The sequence below is a fragment of the Haliotis asinina genome, chromosome 4, assembly GCF_037392515.1.
Source record: "Haliotis asinina isolate JCU_RB_2024 chromosome 4, JCU_Hal_asi_v2, whole genome shotgun sequence".
Lineage (NCBI taxonomy): Eukaryota > Metazoa > Mollusca > Gastropoda > Lepetellida > Haliotidae > Haliotis > Haliotis asinina.
Window position 1 is genome coordinate 20027452 of NC_090283.1, and position 12443 is coordinate 20039894.

At 40.2% G+C, this 12443-nt stretch overlaps 1 protein-coding gene across 3 annotated transcripts; it reads left to right on the forward strand.

Moving 5' to 3' along the window:
• The first annotated feature begins 1250 nt into the window (after window positions 1–1250).
• LOC137281357 (monocarboxylate transporter 9-like) lies at window positions 1251–12136 on the forward strand. Of its 3 annotated transcripts, none has more exons than XM_067812535.1 (6): window positions 1251–1657; window positions 6213–6409; window positions 8477–8620; window positions 8980–10071; window positions 10427–10477; window positions 11478–12136. In XM_067812535.1, exons 2-6 carry the CDS (start codon window positions 6214–6216, stop codon window positions 11579–11581), a joined length of 1587 nt encoding a protein of 528 aa, XP_067668636.1. In that variant the 5' UTR covers window positions 1251–1657; window position 6213; the 3' UTR covers window positions 11582–12136. The 3 variants fall into 3 exon arrangements, with proteins under 3 accessions (XP_067668636.1, XP_067668635.1, XP_067668634.1); XM_067812534.1 differs by lacking the exon at window positions 1251–1657 and adding an exon at window positions 2373–2411; XM_067812533.1 differs by lacking the exon at window positions 1251–1657 and adding an exon at window positions 2961–3102.
• Window positions 12137–12443: the final 307 nt, after the last annotated feature.

The following is a 12443-nucleotide window of genomic DNA, read 5'->3' on the forward strand; positions in this document are numbered from 1 at the left end:
TAATGATATGTTCATTTCTCCTCTTTTAATAAGATCCAGCTGTTGCTTACAGCGTCACAGTGAAAGGAATAATTAACTTTACAAGAGAAATAGGATAAACGAACAAAATGTACAACAAGATTATTTTTTATAAGTTTGTTCTAAATTATTTTTTTGCAATCACCTGGAGAGTAGGACGATTTAGTACTTACGATGGAATTTATGAAATACAGTATAAACAAAATGAACGACTGGAGAATAAAATGTTTTGTTATAGTTATTTTTTACATGATATTTTTAGCTTTGACCTTTATCCGGAATTTGTTTCCTAGGATTATATTTCCAATGACGATTTCTTCAGATCACCGGACAAATTACTATGCCATTGAAGAATCACAACACACAAGCATCAAAAAGACAAATTATATGTGAACACAGCTTGTAATAGGGTTTTGTCACAGATGTTGAACTGAAATAAAAGCACTGAACTATTTTCACTGCCACAGACTACAAACTAGATAGAAATTTTGTGTAATAAAGGTGAAAACATGGAATTTCAGCGCCCACGGAACAGAGGACAAGACACCTCCACAACATTTCTATTAGTGTGTTTTTGTCTCTGTCATTCCCTAATTAGGTGTCTGTCTGACAGGTAATCAGACAGTGAATCTGTCTGACTGGTAATCAGACAGTGAGTCTGTCTGACAGGTTATCAGACAGTGAATCAACTTGGGATAAGTCCGGATAAAAACGGTTGAATTGAAGACGTGTACGAACAGCTTGCTCATCTGACGACGGACGAGTGAATGGTATGGTTTCACACCGCTATGACTGCTTCTCTTTGCTACACAGTTTCATATCTCGTCTTTTGTTGTTTTCGTGAGTAATGTGGTCAAAAGGCAGAGAGTTGGCTAACGAATTTATCTAAACACTCAAGAAAAGGAAACACCAGTGATAGACGTATCGCAGTACAGAATACATTACACACAACTATAGTGTAACATTCCCCTATAGGCCAAGGCAAACGATCCGGGTTCGTTCATGTTTTACAACTGACCATGGAAAATCACGAAATCAATCAGAGGGAAGTCAAACTTTAAGAAACTACAGGTAATATGCAACTGTATCCAGTTTGAAAAAAAAGACCCGAAAGAATAGGTGGACGACTCCTGTATTCGTGGATCGAAACAGAATTTTCTGTGTTTCAGTTTTCAGTGTCTCACCGTCATATTCGTTTTCGGAGATTTCACCAAAGATATCAGCTAAACTTGAAAGCGCCGTGACCGAAACTCGCTGACTCACATTCAGTACTCTCTACCACACTGACTGCATCGCATAGTTGATCTAGCGCGATCTTGTGCGGAAGATAGGAGGGAAGTAACTCTCTACCCACTATGCCGAACATGCAGATTGCAACGGAAATATTGTTACCTTCTTCCTTGCATTATTGGCCCTCAAGTCTAATGTAGAATTAACCTACTACAGTGTACCTGTCAGTGAATTCATGGAATAAGAGGCAAACCTGCCATGTGAGGAAGCCTTGACTGAAGATGATATCATAGAGATTGTCCGACCTACGTGTACCGCAGATGAGGAAATAAGCACTGAAGAAGACCAGACAGCTGAGCCAGTGGCTCCCACAGGAACCCGATAACGCACCTCTCGAGCGAACGCTGATGTAAGTAATTTTTCCAGAACACGTTCATTACATTCCCGCAAAATTTAAAAATCGTATTTTTTTTTTGTTGAAACCTGATCGGGTGTCAAATTGATTGCTCATCCAAGACTTTTCGCTCTCAAGCCATGCCGTCTTGTTTACCGATACTATAAATACTTCCGTTCAGCGACCAAGCGAGAGGCTTCGAGTGCGGGATAAAATTCACGTCAGAGGTTTTTTAGTTTGATTTTCGATTTTGAGGACGTATTAAAGTTAATAAAATAGGTGTTATGTCGTGGAAATCAGGCAGGAAATGTATGATTGAGAGGTACGAGTGCATAACTTCGAATGTCACCGGATTCCTAACGTACGAGTCGATGTCTGCACGACAATCCAATATGGCAGCTGCTACTCCTTTACTCTATTAATATATATGACGTGCGTGTAGATCTATGGTCTATGTTTAACCTACACTGCGTTATCGGGTTCCCGTGGTGGATCCCAAGCTATCTGAGGTCAAAACATCCTTGAACACTTTGCAAACATTTCACACCACTTAGGTGTTTGATGTTAGTGATCTCGACTTCCTTGACACTTTGACAACTAAATTGCTGAAGGCCTCCAAAAAATCGGAACTACAAACAACATCAAAGACTTTTTAGATTATAACTTATTGTTCACCAGACGTCCACATGCTAGTGTAGACACAGTTGTATGAAAACAGTAGCACACTCAACATCCGGATAATAATGGCTGCTGATGTGTGGAAACAAACGTGAGTTCTGTGCCAATGTAGTTATGACATTCCTGTGCATGTACATATGAACCTGATTGATTGTATTGATTTTAATGTGTATGTTATGACATCTATGAATGTTAATAAATGATATCAAGAGTGAATTGTTATTATTTTTAATTACTGTGAACATTTGTACATACGATAAAGGTAACTTGATGTAGTGTTTCGGATATGCATGCTACGGAATGACGATCATGACCTTTACTAAACATTGATACATGTATTATCACACAAATACCTTAATCCGACACTCTCCTGAATCCGAAATATTTCTCTGCATCCACAAGTGTCGGATAAACGAGCGGTGACTGTACATGTGATATTCCCTTTCTGGATCATATATATTCAGAGACGAAGCCTTAGTCTACTTATGCCTTAAAAAGCACACCAGTGTGTAAACAAATAAAAAAAAGCTCGAAGACGGATTACGTTCGTGTTAAATTTTTTCTCTATATTATTTTACGTCTGTGATTATCGTTAACCATATTGAGGAAACGTCGCACTTAACTATGAACGCAAATTTAGAACAGAACCCGTCACAAAGAGTTCAACCAGTGATGCATGCCGAGTTGAACAACAGCTAACCATGAAACTAGGTCACACGGAGTAGTTAACTTTACGAGGCGACGACAGCTGGCATGCACCGTGACGTCGTGGGTTACCAAGGGTAGGTTTGATTACATTGAAGCGTACTTAGATCGAATCGCTTTGCTTCGGAAATAATTCTTTAAATGACGCAGTTGAACGAAGATGATGCTGACATGTTGTTTATGAGTGCGCTAGTATATCACCTTGACTTCCACATGTGGGCGGCCGTGATGGAAATAGGAGCGTCTTGTAAAGTATTGATACGTTGTAGTTTAGTGAACTCTCAGAATATTGATCCACCACCTGGAATTATTCAGAGATCATGTGGACAGGGGCCATAAATGATGCAATTCCATACACATTTTCTCCTGATGTACTGTAAGCATTTTTGTACGTCTCTTCAGACGCAATATTTGGGGATTTCTGTTATGCTTCACAATTGTGCGTCCAAACCCTCACTTGGGGGCATGTACGTTAACAACGGCATGTACCATTACATTTTAAGTCGGAATGACAATCCAAGTTACAGGAGGTGGGAGAAACAGAAAAATCAAGACAGCTTTAACCTACGTTCTGGTTTAAACGTGTCAGAGAAATACCTCGTATCAGGCTACATAAAAAAATAAATGTTTCTGGGGAATATCTTTTTCAAAAGTGAAGAGGGCCGTAGGACTTTTTCAATTTTGATAGGAGAAAAAGGTGACGAGGGAGGGATACATTTTTACTTTGTTCCCTCAGAAATACAGCTTGGAAAGTTTAGCACGTGTTAATGAGTTGTAGATTCAGTCACACATGTTCTTACAGACACTCATTTTTATAGTGGACAAATGGATGATCGGAACGCGACAAAGTCACAATTATTTTAAATGGTAACCCAAAAATATTAAGTGCACGAATACACGTGGCGCGCGATGCCCGAGAAGCATTTCACATTATTTACTTAGCCTTATGTTTTTTGTCAGTGTGTCTCACCTAAATGTGACATCTGCAACCTGCCCTCTGTGAGTCATCCTCTGCGTCCAGTTGATGATACGTAATATGTTATCACGAACGTTTACAACAAAAAGCGACATTAATCTAAACTCGAGAAGTACACACACACGCTCGCACGCACGCACACACACACACAAACACACACAGGGAGAGAGAAAGAGAGAGAGAAAGAGAGGTATATAACACTATTCGCAAAAATACATTGTCAGTCTTTGTTTATGTTCGCACAGTTTGGCATTCATTTCATGCATAAATATATAGGTTGAGGCGGTTGTACAATGTTTAATGTTTCGACCATGCCCTTGACAGGCTATCCAAACTTCATGTTTTCATTGTTAAGTAATAACGAAACCTGCTGTTACAGTCCATGACAAACACGTGACTGCACTGCTGTATGACAGTGCGTTTGTATTCAAGTACGCTTGTGTTTAATGAGTATGTCGTACGGTCCAAATGAGTACCTCGATACTGTGCAAACAATACCTCCTGCTTGTCAATATACATGACGACCTTCACAGTGATAAATGATATGGGTGTATTCACCGAGACATGTAGCTGATCACCATCTGGGTCACTGATAAAGGTTAGCCTGTTTTTGTTCCACATTTCAATTGATAACGACTAGGTGAGTGTCGTTCGGTACGCCATACGGTTTCAGGAAATATCACAAAGGGATTTGCTTAGTAGTGATTTAAATTGTTGCGGTAGTGTAGAGGGAATACTACCGTGTGAATGTGAGTGTTTTGGACAGTGTTTGGGACACGGCGTGTAAGTTTCATTTGCGGAACGTCTTGCAAAATTCTTGATCCTAGTGAAGTTATTTAATGGATTTAAGGTGGGCGGGTCGGGGGCATTTCCATTTTTGTGCATGACCGTGACACAGATTTGAGTGTTTTTGTGAAACACGAGGTTGTACTTGAAACTGAATGAATAAAGTGTGACAGATTGGAGACAATGTGCAAGTAGCGAGATAGTGGTTGACACGAGGCAGTAAGGATTCTAGGACAGATTGGAGACAGTGTGTCAGTGGCGAGGTAGTGGTTGACGCGAGGCAGTAAGGATTCTAGGACAGATTGGGGACAGTGTGTCAGTGGCGAGGTAGTGGTTGGCACGAGGCAGTAAGGATTCTAGGACAGATTGGAAACTGTTTCAGTAGCGAGGTAGTGGTTGACACGTGGCAGTAAGGATTCTAGGACAGATTGGAAACAGTGTGTCAGTAGCAAGGTAGTGGTTGACGCGAGGCAGTAAGGATTCTAGGACAGATTGGAGACAGCGTGTCAGTGGCGAGGTAGTAAGGATTCTAGGACAGATTGGAAACTGTGTCAGTAGCGAGGTAGTGGTTGACGCGAGGCAGTAAGGATTCTAGGACAGATTGGAAACTGTGTCAGTAGCGAGGTAGTGGTTGACACGAGGCAGTAAGGATTCTAGGACAGATTGGAGACAGCGTGTCAGTGGCGAGGTAGTAAGGATTCTAGGACAGATTGGAAACTGTGTCAGTATCGAGGTAGTGGTTGACGCGAAGCAGTAAGGATTCTAGGACAGATTGGAAACTGTGTCAGTGGCGAGGTAGTAAGCATTCTAGGACACATTGGAGACAGTGTTTCAGTGGCAAGGTAGTGGTTGAACCTGAGTCAGTAAGTATAATTATGAGGATATCTACTGGGTGAAAGGCAGTAATTGTCTGGGGACAGAGTTTGATTCTGTGGTAACCAAGTATCCTGTAAAGGCGCGGACATGTGTGAAAGAATGGCTGATGGGCAGTAACTGAATGTCCAAATTTCGTAAAAGACTAGGAGTAAGTTATAGTACGTTATAGAAGAATATAGTGATTGAACCTTCGAATGTGTCCAAGACAAGTTGTTTTGAGTTATCATAATGTTGTTGTCCTACCATGTCCGACTGTGTCTCTAGAACTGTCAGAAAATGGCTGGAAAGAGACGAAACGTTATCGACAACATCAGAACTCGCGTCGTTTTAGCTATCTCAGTTTCGTAAACGAGACTGAAAAAATCCCTGTCGCAAACGGTGGTGAAAATCAATATTGAAATACATGTAGTGAAATGAGTGTCAGCCACCTCTCAGATGACACAAAGGACAGTTAACATGTGATCCAATGCCATCCCAATAGACAAGCGTTGTTGTTGAAACATGTTGTTTCTGTTTACTTATATATATTTTTGTATTGTCGGCCGTCAGAATGAAGACAACACACGACATAGACCGTGGGTATGCCTGGGTCATTCTGTTCGCCTCCTTCTGTGCAATGTTCATCTGTGGGATGTTGGTGTACTCGACTGGGGTGATGAACACCGCCATCTTGAAGGAAGTTGACAGCGACCTTTCGCGGACGTCATGGGTCGGTTCAACACTCCTGGGGACCTTCACCTTCATGGGTATGGTTACGAGCGCATAATATATTTCTTGCCAAATACGCTGTTGGGTTCGCTTCGCGTACCTGGGAAGACCTGGGCTTTTTTTTCAGAAGTCCATGGTTACCTTCAGAGATGATAAAATCAGTCCCTCCTGGATTACACGGCGAAAGTTTAAGAATTCCGCGGGAAATTTTATGCAAATTCTGAACCCTATTTTTCAATATTCTGCAAAACATTCTTCGCTTAAAACATTTAGAAAAAAACACCAAAACATTATATAGGCCTTCACAGTTTACTTCTCAAACACAGTTATAAAGTTAAGTCGACAGTACACATCGCATCTTGGGTAAGTTTGATGACAAAGCACCCACATCTTTTTCTGTTTTTAAGATTTAAACACACGCTCAAAGTTATTCGTAACATTGATGCAGACGAGCAACGTCTGGTTTCACGTAAATAACAATTTTACATTTAAACGAAATCTGAAATAATTTCAGTTTTCAAAATGATCGAATTTGAGAACGTAATTACACTGTCAAATTCATCTAATATTATTTGAAAGATGCCTAAAACTTGCCTTATTAAAGGTCACATGCAAACAAAAAAAACAAACATTAAAACACAGTTATCAGTTGTTCATGATAGATAAAATTGGTGATTGTGAAAAAACAAGTAAACAAAATTACAGGCGTATAATCGCAAAACAAGTGTGTAACATTTTCTACTTGCGTTTACCTCCCTCGATATCGAACCCAGTTAGGGTCGGTGGATGTTCACCCGTGTGTAACGACGCCTTGTCATTGGCCATTGGTTCAGTTGCCGATACGCTTAGTCGGCTCTTTGTTTACAAGTCGGAGAGGTGGCGGATAAGTCCGATAGATGTTAACTTCAAATTGCAACTGGTCAGTAATGGAAGTTGTGCATTGCACACATATTGCCATTAGCAAACAGGCAGGCAGACATATAGCCGTCAATGAACTAGACATTTTCCCAGTAACAGAGTCTGCTTATCACAATCAACATGGTTTTTTTTGTGACAAGTAGATTATTTCCTTGTTTATGTACACAACCAAGATTAGCCTACTGCTCACGACCTCATACTCAGGGCAGGCATAGTCTGTCAAGCTCCGCTAACCTGCTCACTACGCATTCGTTTTGAGCGCAGCGCAGCATAGTTGGTGACACCACTTTTCCCCACAGCGCTGGGGAAAAAATAGTGAATCGTTTAAACTCCGATTTCACGGGCCTTTTTTCCATCGCGTTTTTTTTCAACTTTATAGAATGAATTCACTTTGATGATTTGTTTCGGCAAGTGCATAAGGAAAGGTATCAGAATCTGCAAAGTTGTGTTTTACGTTGTATGTGACCTTTAATACAGCATCTCTCATCATGATTATTTTGAAAACGTTGTCAGTGCAAATATGTGAGTTCCTTTTATGCGTAACCGATCCAACTTTTGACATCAACACTATTTTTCATTTGGGCTGGGGGTCAGTTTTCGCTCAATTTTTATAATAAGCAAGACGTTTTTCTGCATGGAAAGATAAATTCCGCCATATTTTCTGCAACTGCAAAATCGCGGAGTCCAGGAGGGACTGAGGAATTGAATCGGGGGGTTCAGAATCGGCATTAATAGCATGCTTCTCCGATTCACAGTTTAACATTATTTACCACTGTCGTGTAGCTGGAATATCGCCGAGTGTTGACTTTAACCAACAAACAAACAAGTCACACCAGACTGCAGGATTTAAATAAATATAAATAAATAGCCTGCACGAGCACCCATGTGAAAAAGCATTTTCAGGCTATTTATTTATGTTTTTGGGGCGAACATTATTTTTTTTGAGTTACAGGAAAAGTTCTTCAAACACATAAATTGACAGATTAGGCTATTTTCAACAGTCTGCAAAGGACAGTTATGTTTTTAGACAAAACCTGGGACCAACTTTTTGTCGATGTCCCAGTAACATGTCACCCTATCACCCATCTGCTCTGTCATCTGCTCAATTCTTCACACAATCAATAAACATCCAAGCAAAGAGTAAGCATTGCGCAAGAAGAATATGTACAATGTGAGCTATATTCCAGGTCCCTTTGCGGGTCTGGTCACAAAGAAACTCGGCTGCAGGCTGTCCTGTTTCGGCGGAGGAATGCTAATCCTGCTTGGACTCGCTGCGGCATCGTTTGTTCATGACGTCACTGGACTCATTATAACGTATGGAATAATTGCAGGTGATCATAGGATGTGCACCAAGGGCTAACCACCAGAGCATGGATGCTAATGTGTTAGAAAAGCAACGTTTTAAGTAACACCAACCCACCTCCCCCCCCAAAAAAAAAGAAAAGAAGAAAATTAAAAAAGCAAAAACAAAAAACGAAACATAACATCGTAATAATCATTATATATGTAATATTGCAATAATACAGTTTGCCCGCTTCAAGACAACCATTTCTCTCTATGTTGATCGTCCAGTATTTTCAATGTACAACAAAAACCCTATTTAGATACGATGTCTATGTTCCCTTTGTATTCGTTCTTTCGTTTCTTTTCATTCCTTCTGTTCATAATTGATTGTCCTGTATTTTGGCAGGGTTCGGTGTTGGTCTGGGTTTGAATTCCGCTGGCGTGGCCCCTGGCCATTACTTTATCAAAAACCGAGGGCTAGCGTTTGGTGTGACTGTGTCAGGTGCAGCTATGGGGATGTTTGCTGGAGGTCCTCTATGCCAGATGCTGATCCAGGAGTACCGTCTCAGCGGCTGTCTTCTGATCTTAGGAGCCATCGCCTCTAATATGTGTGTTGCAGCCTGCCTCCTGAGACCTGTCCCGAGCACCAGTCAGGAGATTATCGTAGAAACCAAGCATGAAGCGGACACAAGCATGTCAGACACATTCTTCAACGAGTCAGGTGCATCAAAGGAAATATGTTCAGTTGATCGTATCGACAGCGTCGCATGTGTAGTAGAGCCATTGATGTTGGACAGTTGTAGTTATAGTGGTGGCGCGAACTATCAGGAAAAACAAATCATAGTTGGGCATTATGTTAACGGGTCAGATCAGGCTGTGCCTCTCCCGTTGACATCAAGAAATGAAGACGAATGCTTCATTGACTCCCAAAGCTTTACGGGCAGGGAATCCAAAGAAAATAGCTTACACAATCTTTCGGTTTATGAGGAAGAATCACTATATACGTCCCGGAATTGCTTCAAAAGGATAAGGAGAATGACTATACTAAACAAATATGGTTTCATGAGCTATTGTCTCAGTTATCTGTTCTGGGCACTCGGGGAAGGAGCATGTCTCTTCCACCTTCCTAACTACGCCGAACATAAAGGCAGTACAGAAACCCAAGCAGCTAGTCTTTTCACGGTCATGGGAGTGACAAGTCTGAGTTCAAGACTCCTGACAGGGTTCGCAGGAAATGACGCCTCGGTGGATTACATGACACTTCACATGGGACTTCTGGGAATCAGTGGACTCCTAGCACTGTGTTTTCCTCTTTTCTCCACCTCCTACGTTCTTCAGATGACATTTAGCGCAGCATATGGGATGTATAGTGGCGGCCCCAATTCCCTTGTCAGCCCAATAACAATAGAGCTTGTAGGTTTGAAACATTTAGCTGTGGGAGTAGGGATCGAAAACTTCTTTTGTGGAATTGGTTTCTTCGCTGGACCTCCTCTTGCAAGTTAGTATAGTTTGATATGTTGCTTAATTTCTTACGAATTGTAGTACTATGTTATTGGATATAAATTATAACAATGACGATTTTTTAAGTGATAATTCTTGCACTGATGAGATATCTACATATTGGGAAATATCTATGGATTTCAAAAGAAAATTCACTGTGGGTATTGTTTCTAAGTTGATACTGTATGTGAGAAAATGAACAGCAGTCATAGATTATTAATGATAACGCGGAGGCATGTCTGAAAAACAAAATATCTGATTGGCTGGCTACCAGATAGATGTGTTCTTATCTTATTCTTCAAAATGAACAGCCATTTCGAGTGCCATTAACTCTGACAAATTCTGTATTTCAGGTTTCATATATTCAGCGACAAGACGTTATGACTTCACGTTCGTATTTGCAGGTGAAATCAATACAGTAAAATTCAGTCCTTTTCAAACATTTCTAAATTCTAAGAAATAAGGAAAAAAGCACTATATTTAGAAAGCTTCGAGTGACAATATTCCCAAGCTTCACAATGTTTTTAAGGTTGTCTTTCAGTTTAGGGAGGTGTTGAAAACTGTTGGAATAAATTTATGGTACTGTTATAAATTTTGTGAATATTAGACCTCACTCCCTTGTTAGCTCATGTACTTGCACATTAAAACTTACATGTACCCCACATCCTTAAACCAAATTGTGCCCACAAGAAGAGGCAGGTCTTTCAAAGTTTAGTTTTCCTTTGTCCATTTCGTCATAAACATTCAAATCTGGATCCTGGCATTCAGCAAGCTGCGTTCGTGGTAATAAGCGATTTACTGAATCGGGTGATGAAAATCGCTGACTTGGATCAAATGACCCAACTTTTATAGATGTCCATGATGTTTGTGACTGGACCATACTCGATTATTTAGAGACCGCCTCCATTTTGCTTGACCAGTGCGGCGATAAACAGTAAACAAAGAAACGAGCGAAGTTGATTTCTTTCGAAGGAAATATTCACATGCAAGGAAATGTCCCTCTGAAGTGTCTGAAGACATGCTTTAGTTGAGTTTAACTAGGTTGGACTAAGTTGTGCAATATGCATTTGGACGAAGCTGAAATACATTCATAAATGCATCGTGACAATTCCAAGATATATATTGTTTCGTGTTGTCTCATGATTTGGAGTATGCTAACATCTGACCTGTCAAGTTAATTTACTCTTATCACAGAGTGTGGAGATTTTCTTTTCACCATAACTTGTATTCAAAATCTCAAGGCTGTTATTAATTGTTCGTGCAACATGAACAAGTCTTTCTAACAAATCATTCCATGAAGTGCCAACCAAACTGCTATGGTTATTCAAAAGCGTGAAATAGTAGGTATTTTATGTATCGTTGATAACTTGATTATAAATGTACACAACTGATCTTTGTTTTCAGGATTAATTCTGCTTCTTGCGGCATTCTTTGGTGCCCTTGTGGCAATATTTGGGAAGCACTCGCAAAAGATAAACGATGTTCCTACGCAACATGAAGTAATGTAGGCTGTTGATGTGTCTTTGAAGGGATTGACAGGATCACCACAGAAAATGACCTGATGTTCAAGGAAGTGACAGGCGAGAGGCTGCTTCTTCATGAACTAAATGAACTTTGTGAATGAACGCCATGGATGAACTTCATGAATGAACAAAAAAGTCTTAATGAATGAATGAATTTATCTTGGGCTCCAGATTAAACATGACTGCTCAACGGCGCATTTTGAAGTGAGCCCAATCTTCAAATTAGTTAGGAAAAAGAGTCTGATTCCGAGTGGTAGAGCCTTCCACAGTTTTGAATCTGCAAAGGATAGAGCCATTTCGTCATGTTTGTGTTACTTTTACGAACTTCGTCATCATCAGCTGATCTTGGAGTTCTTGCGGGGTGGTTCTTGCGGCATGACCATCACATCTACCAATGCCATTACCATACAAAGACACCGCTGGTCGAGACCAATTCACTCTGTTATACAATTATAAAAGCACCTCAAATCACGTTGTTCCCTTTTTTGTACAGAAGAAATCAAACATGGAATACAAAAGAAATACCACTCTTTCTTGAAAGATTTGTTCGTGTGTTGTTCCAGGAAGAACGAACTTGTAGTCTCAACACAAACCTAATTATACATTACAAGGTAAATGTGTAAGTGTTAATGTTTGTAATATACCTACAATGTTATTTGACGTTTCTATCATGTCACCATTATATCAGGTCTCAGCTGTGTTTACACCTATCGATTTCGTGATAAATCATATCAGAATTCAGTCTACAGCATATGCGTAACTGTTTTCTCCTTTAGTTTTCATATTACAGTGATGCTGCCACACTTGGATGTGTGATTAAGAGAGTCAAAGTATGGAAGCAAACTTC

Excerpts from the sequence above, each read along its gene's own strand:
- LOC137281357 (XM_067812533.1), top strand. The coding sequence starts at position 3,074 with ATGCACCGTGACGTCGTGGGTTACCAAGG. Across the intron at positions 3,103-6,212 it reads GACGTCGTGGGTTACCAAGG|AATGAAGACAACACACGACA; the intron begins GTAGGTTTGATT and ends GTCGGCCGTCAG. Across the intron at positions 8,621-8,979 it reads AACGTATGGAATAATTGCAG|GGTTCGGTGTTGGTCTGGGT; the intron begins GTGATCATAGGA and ends GTATTTTGGCAG.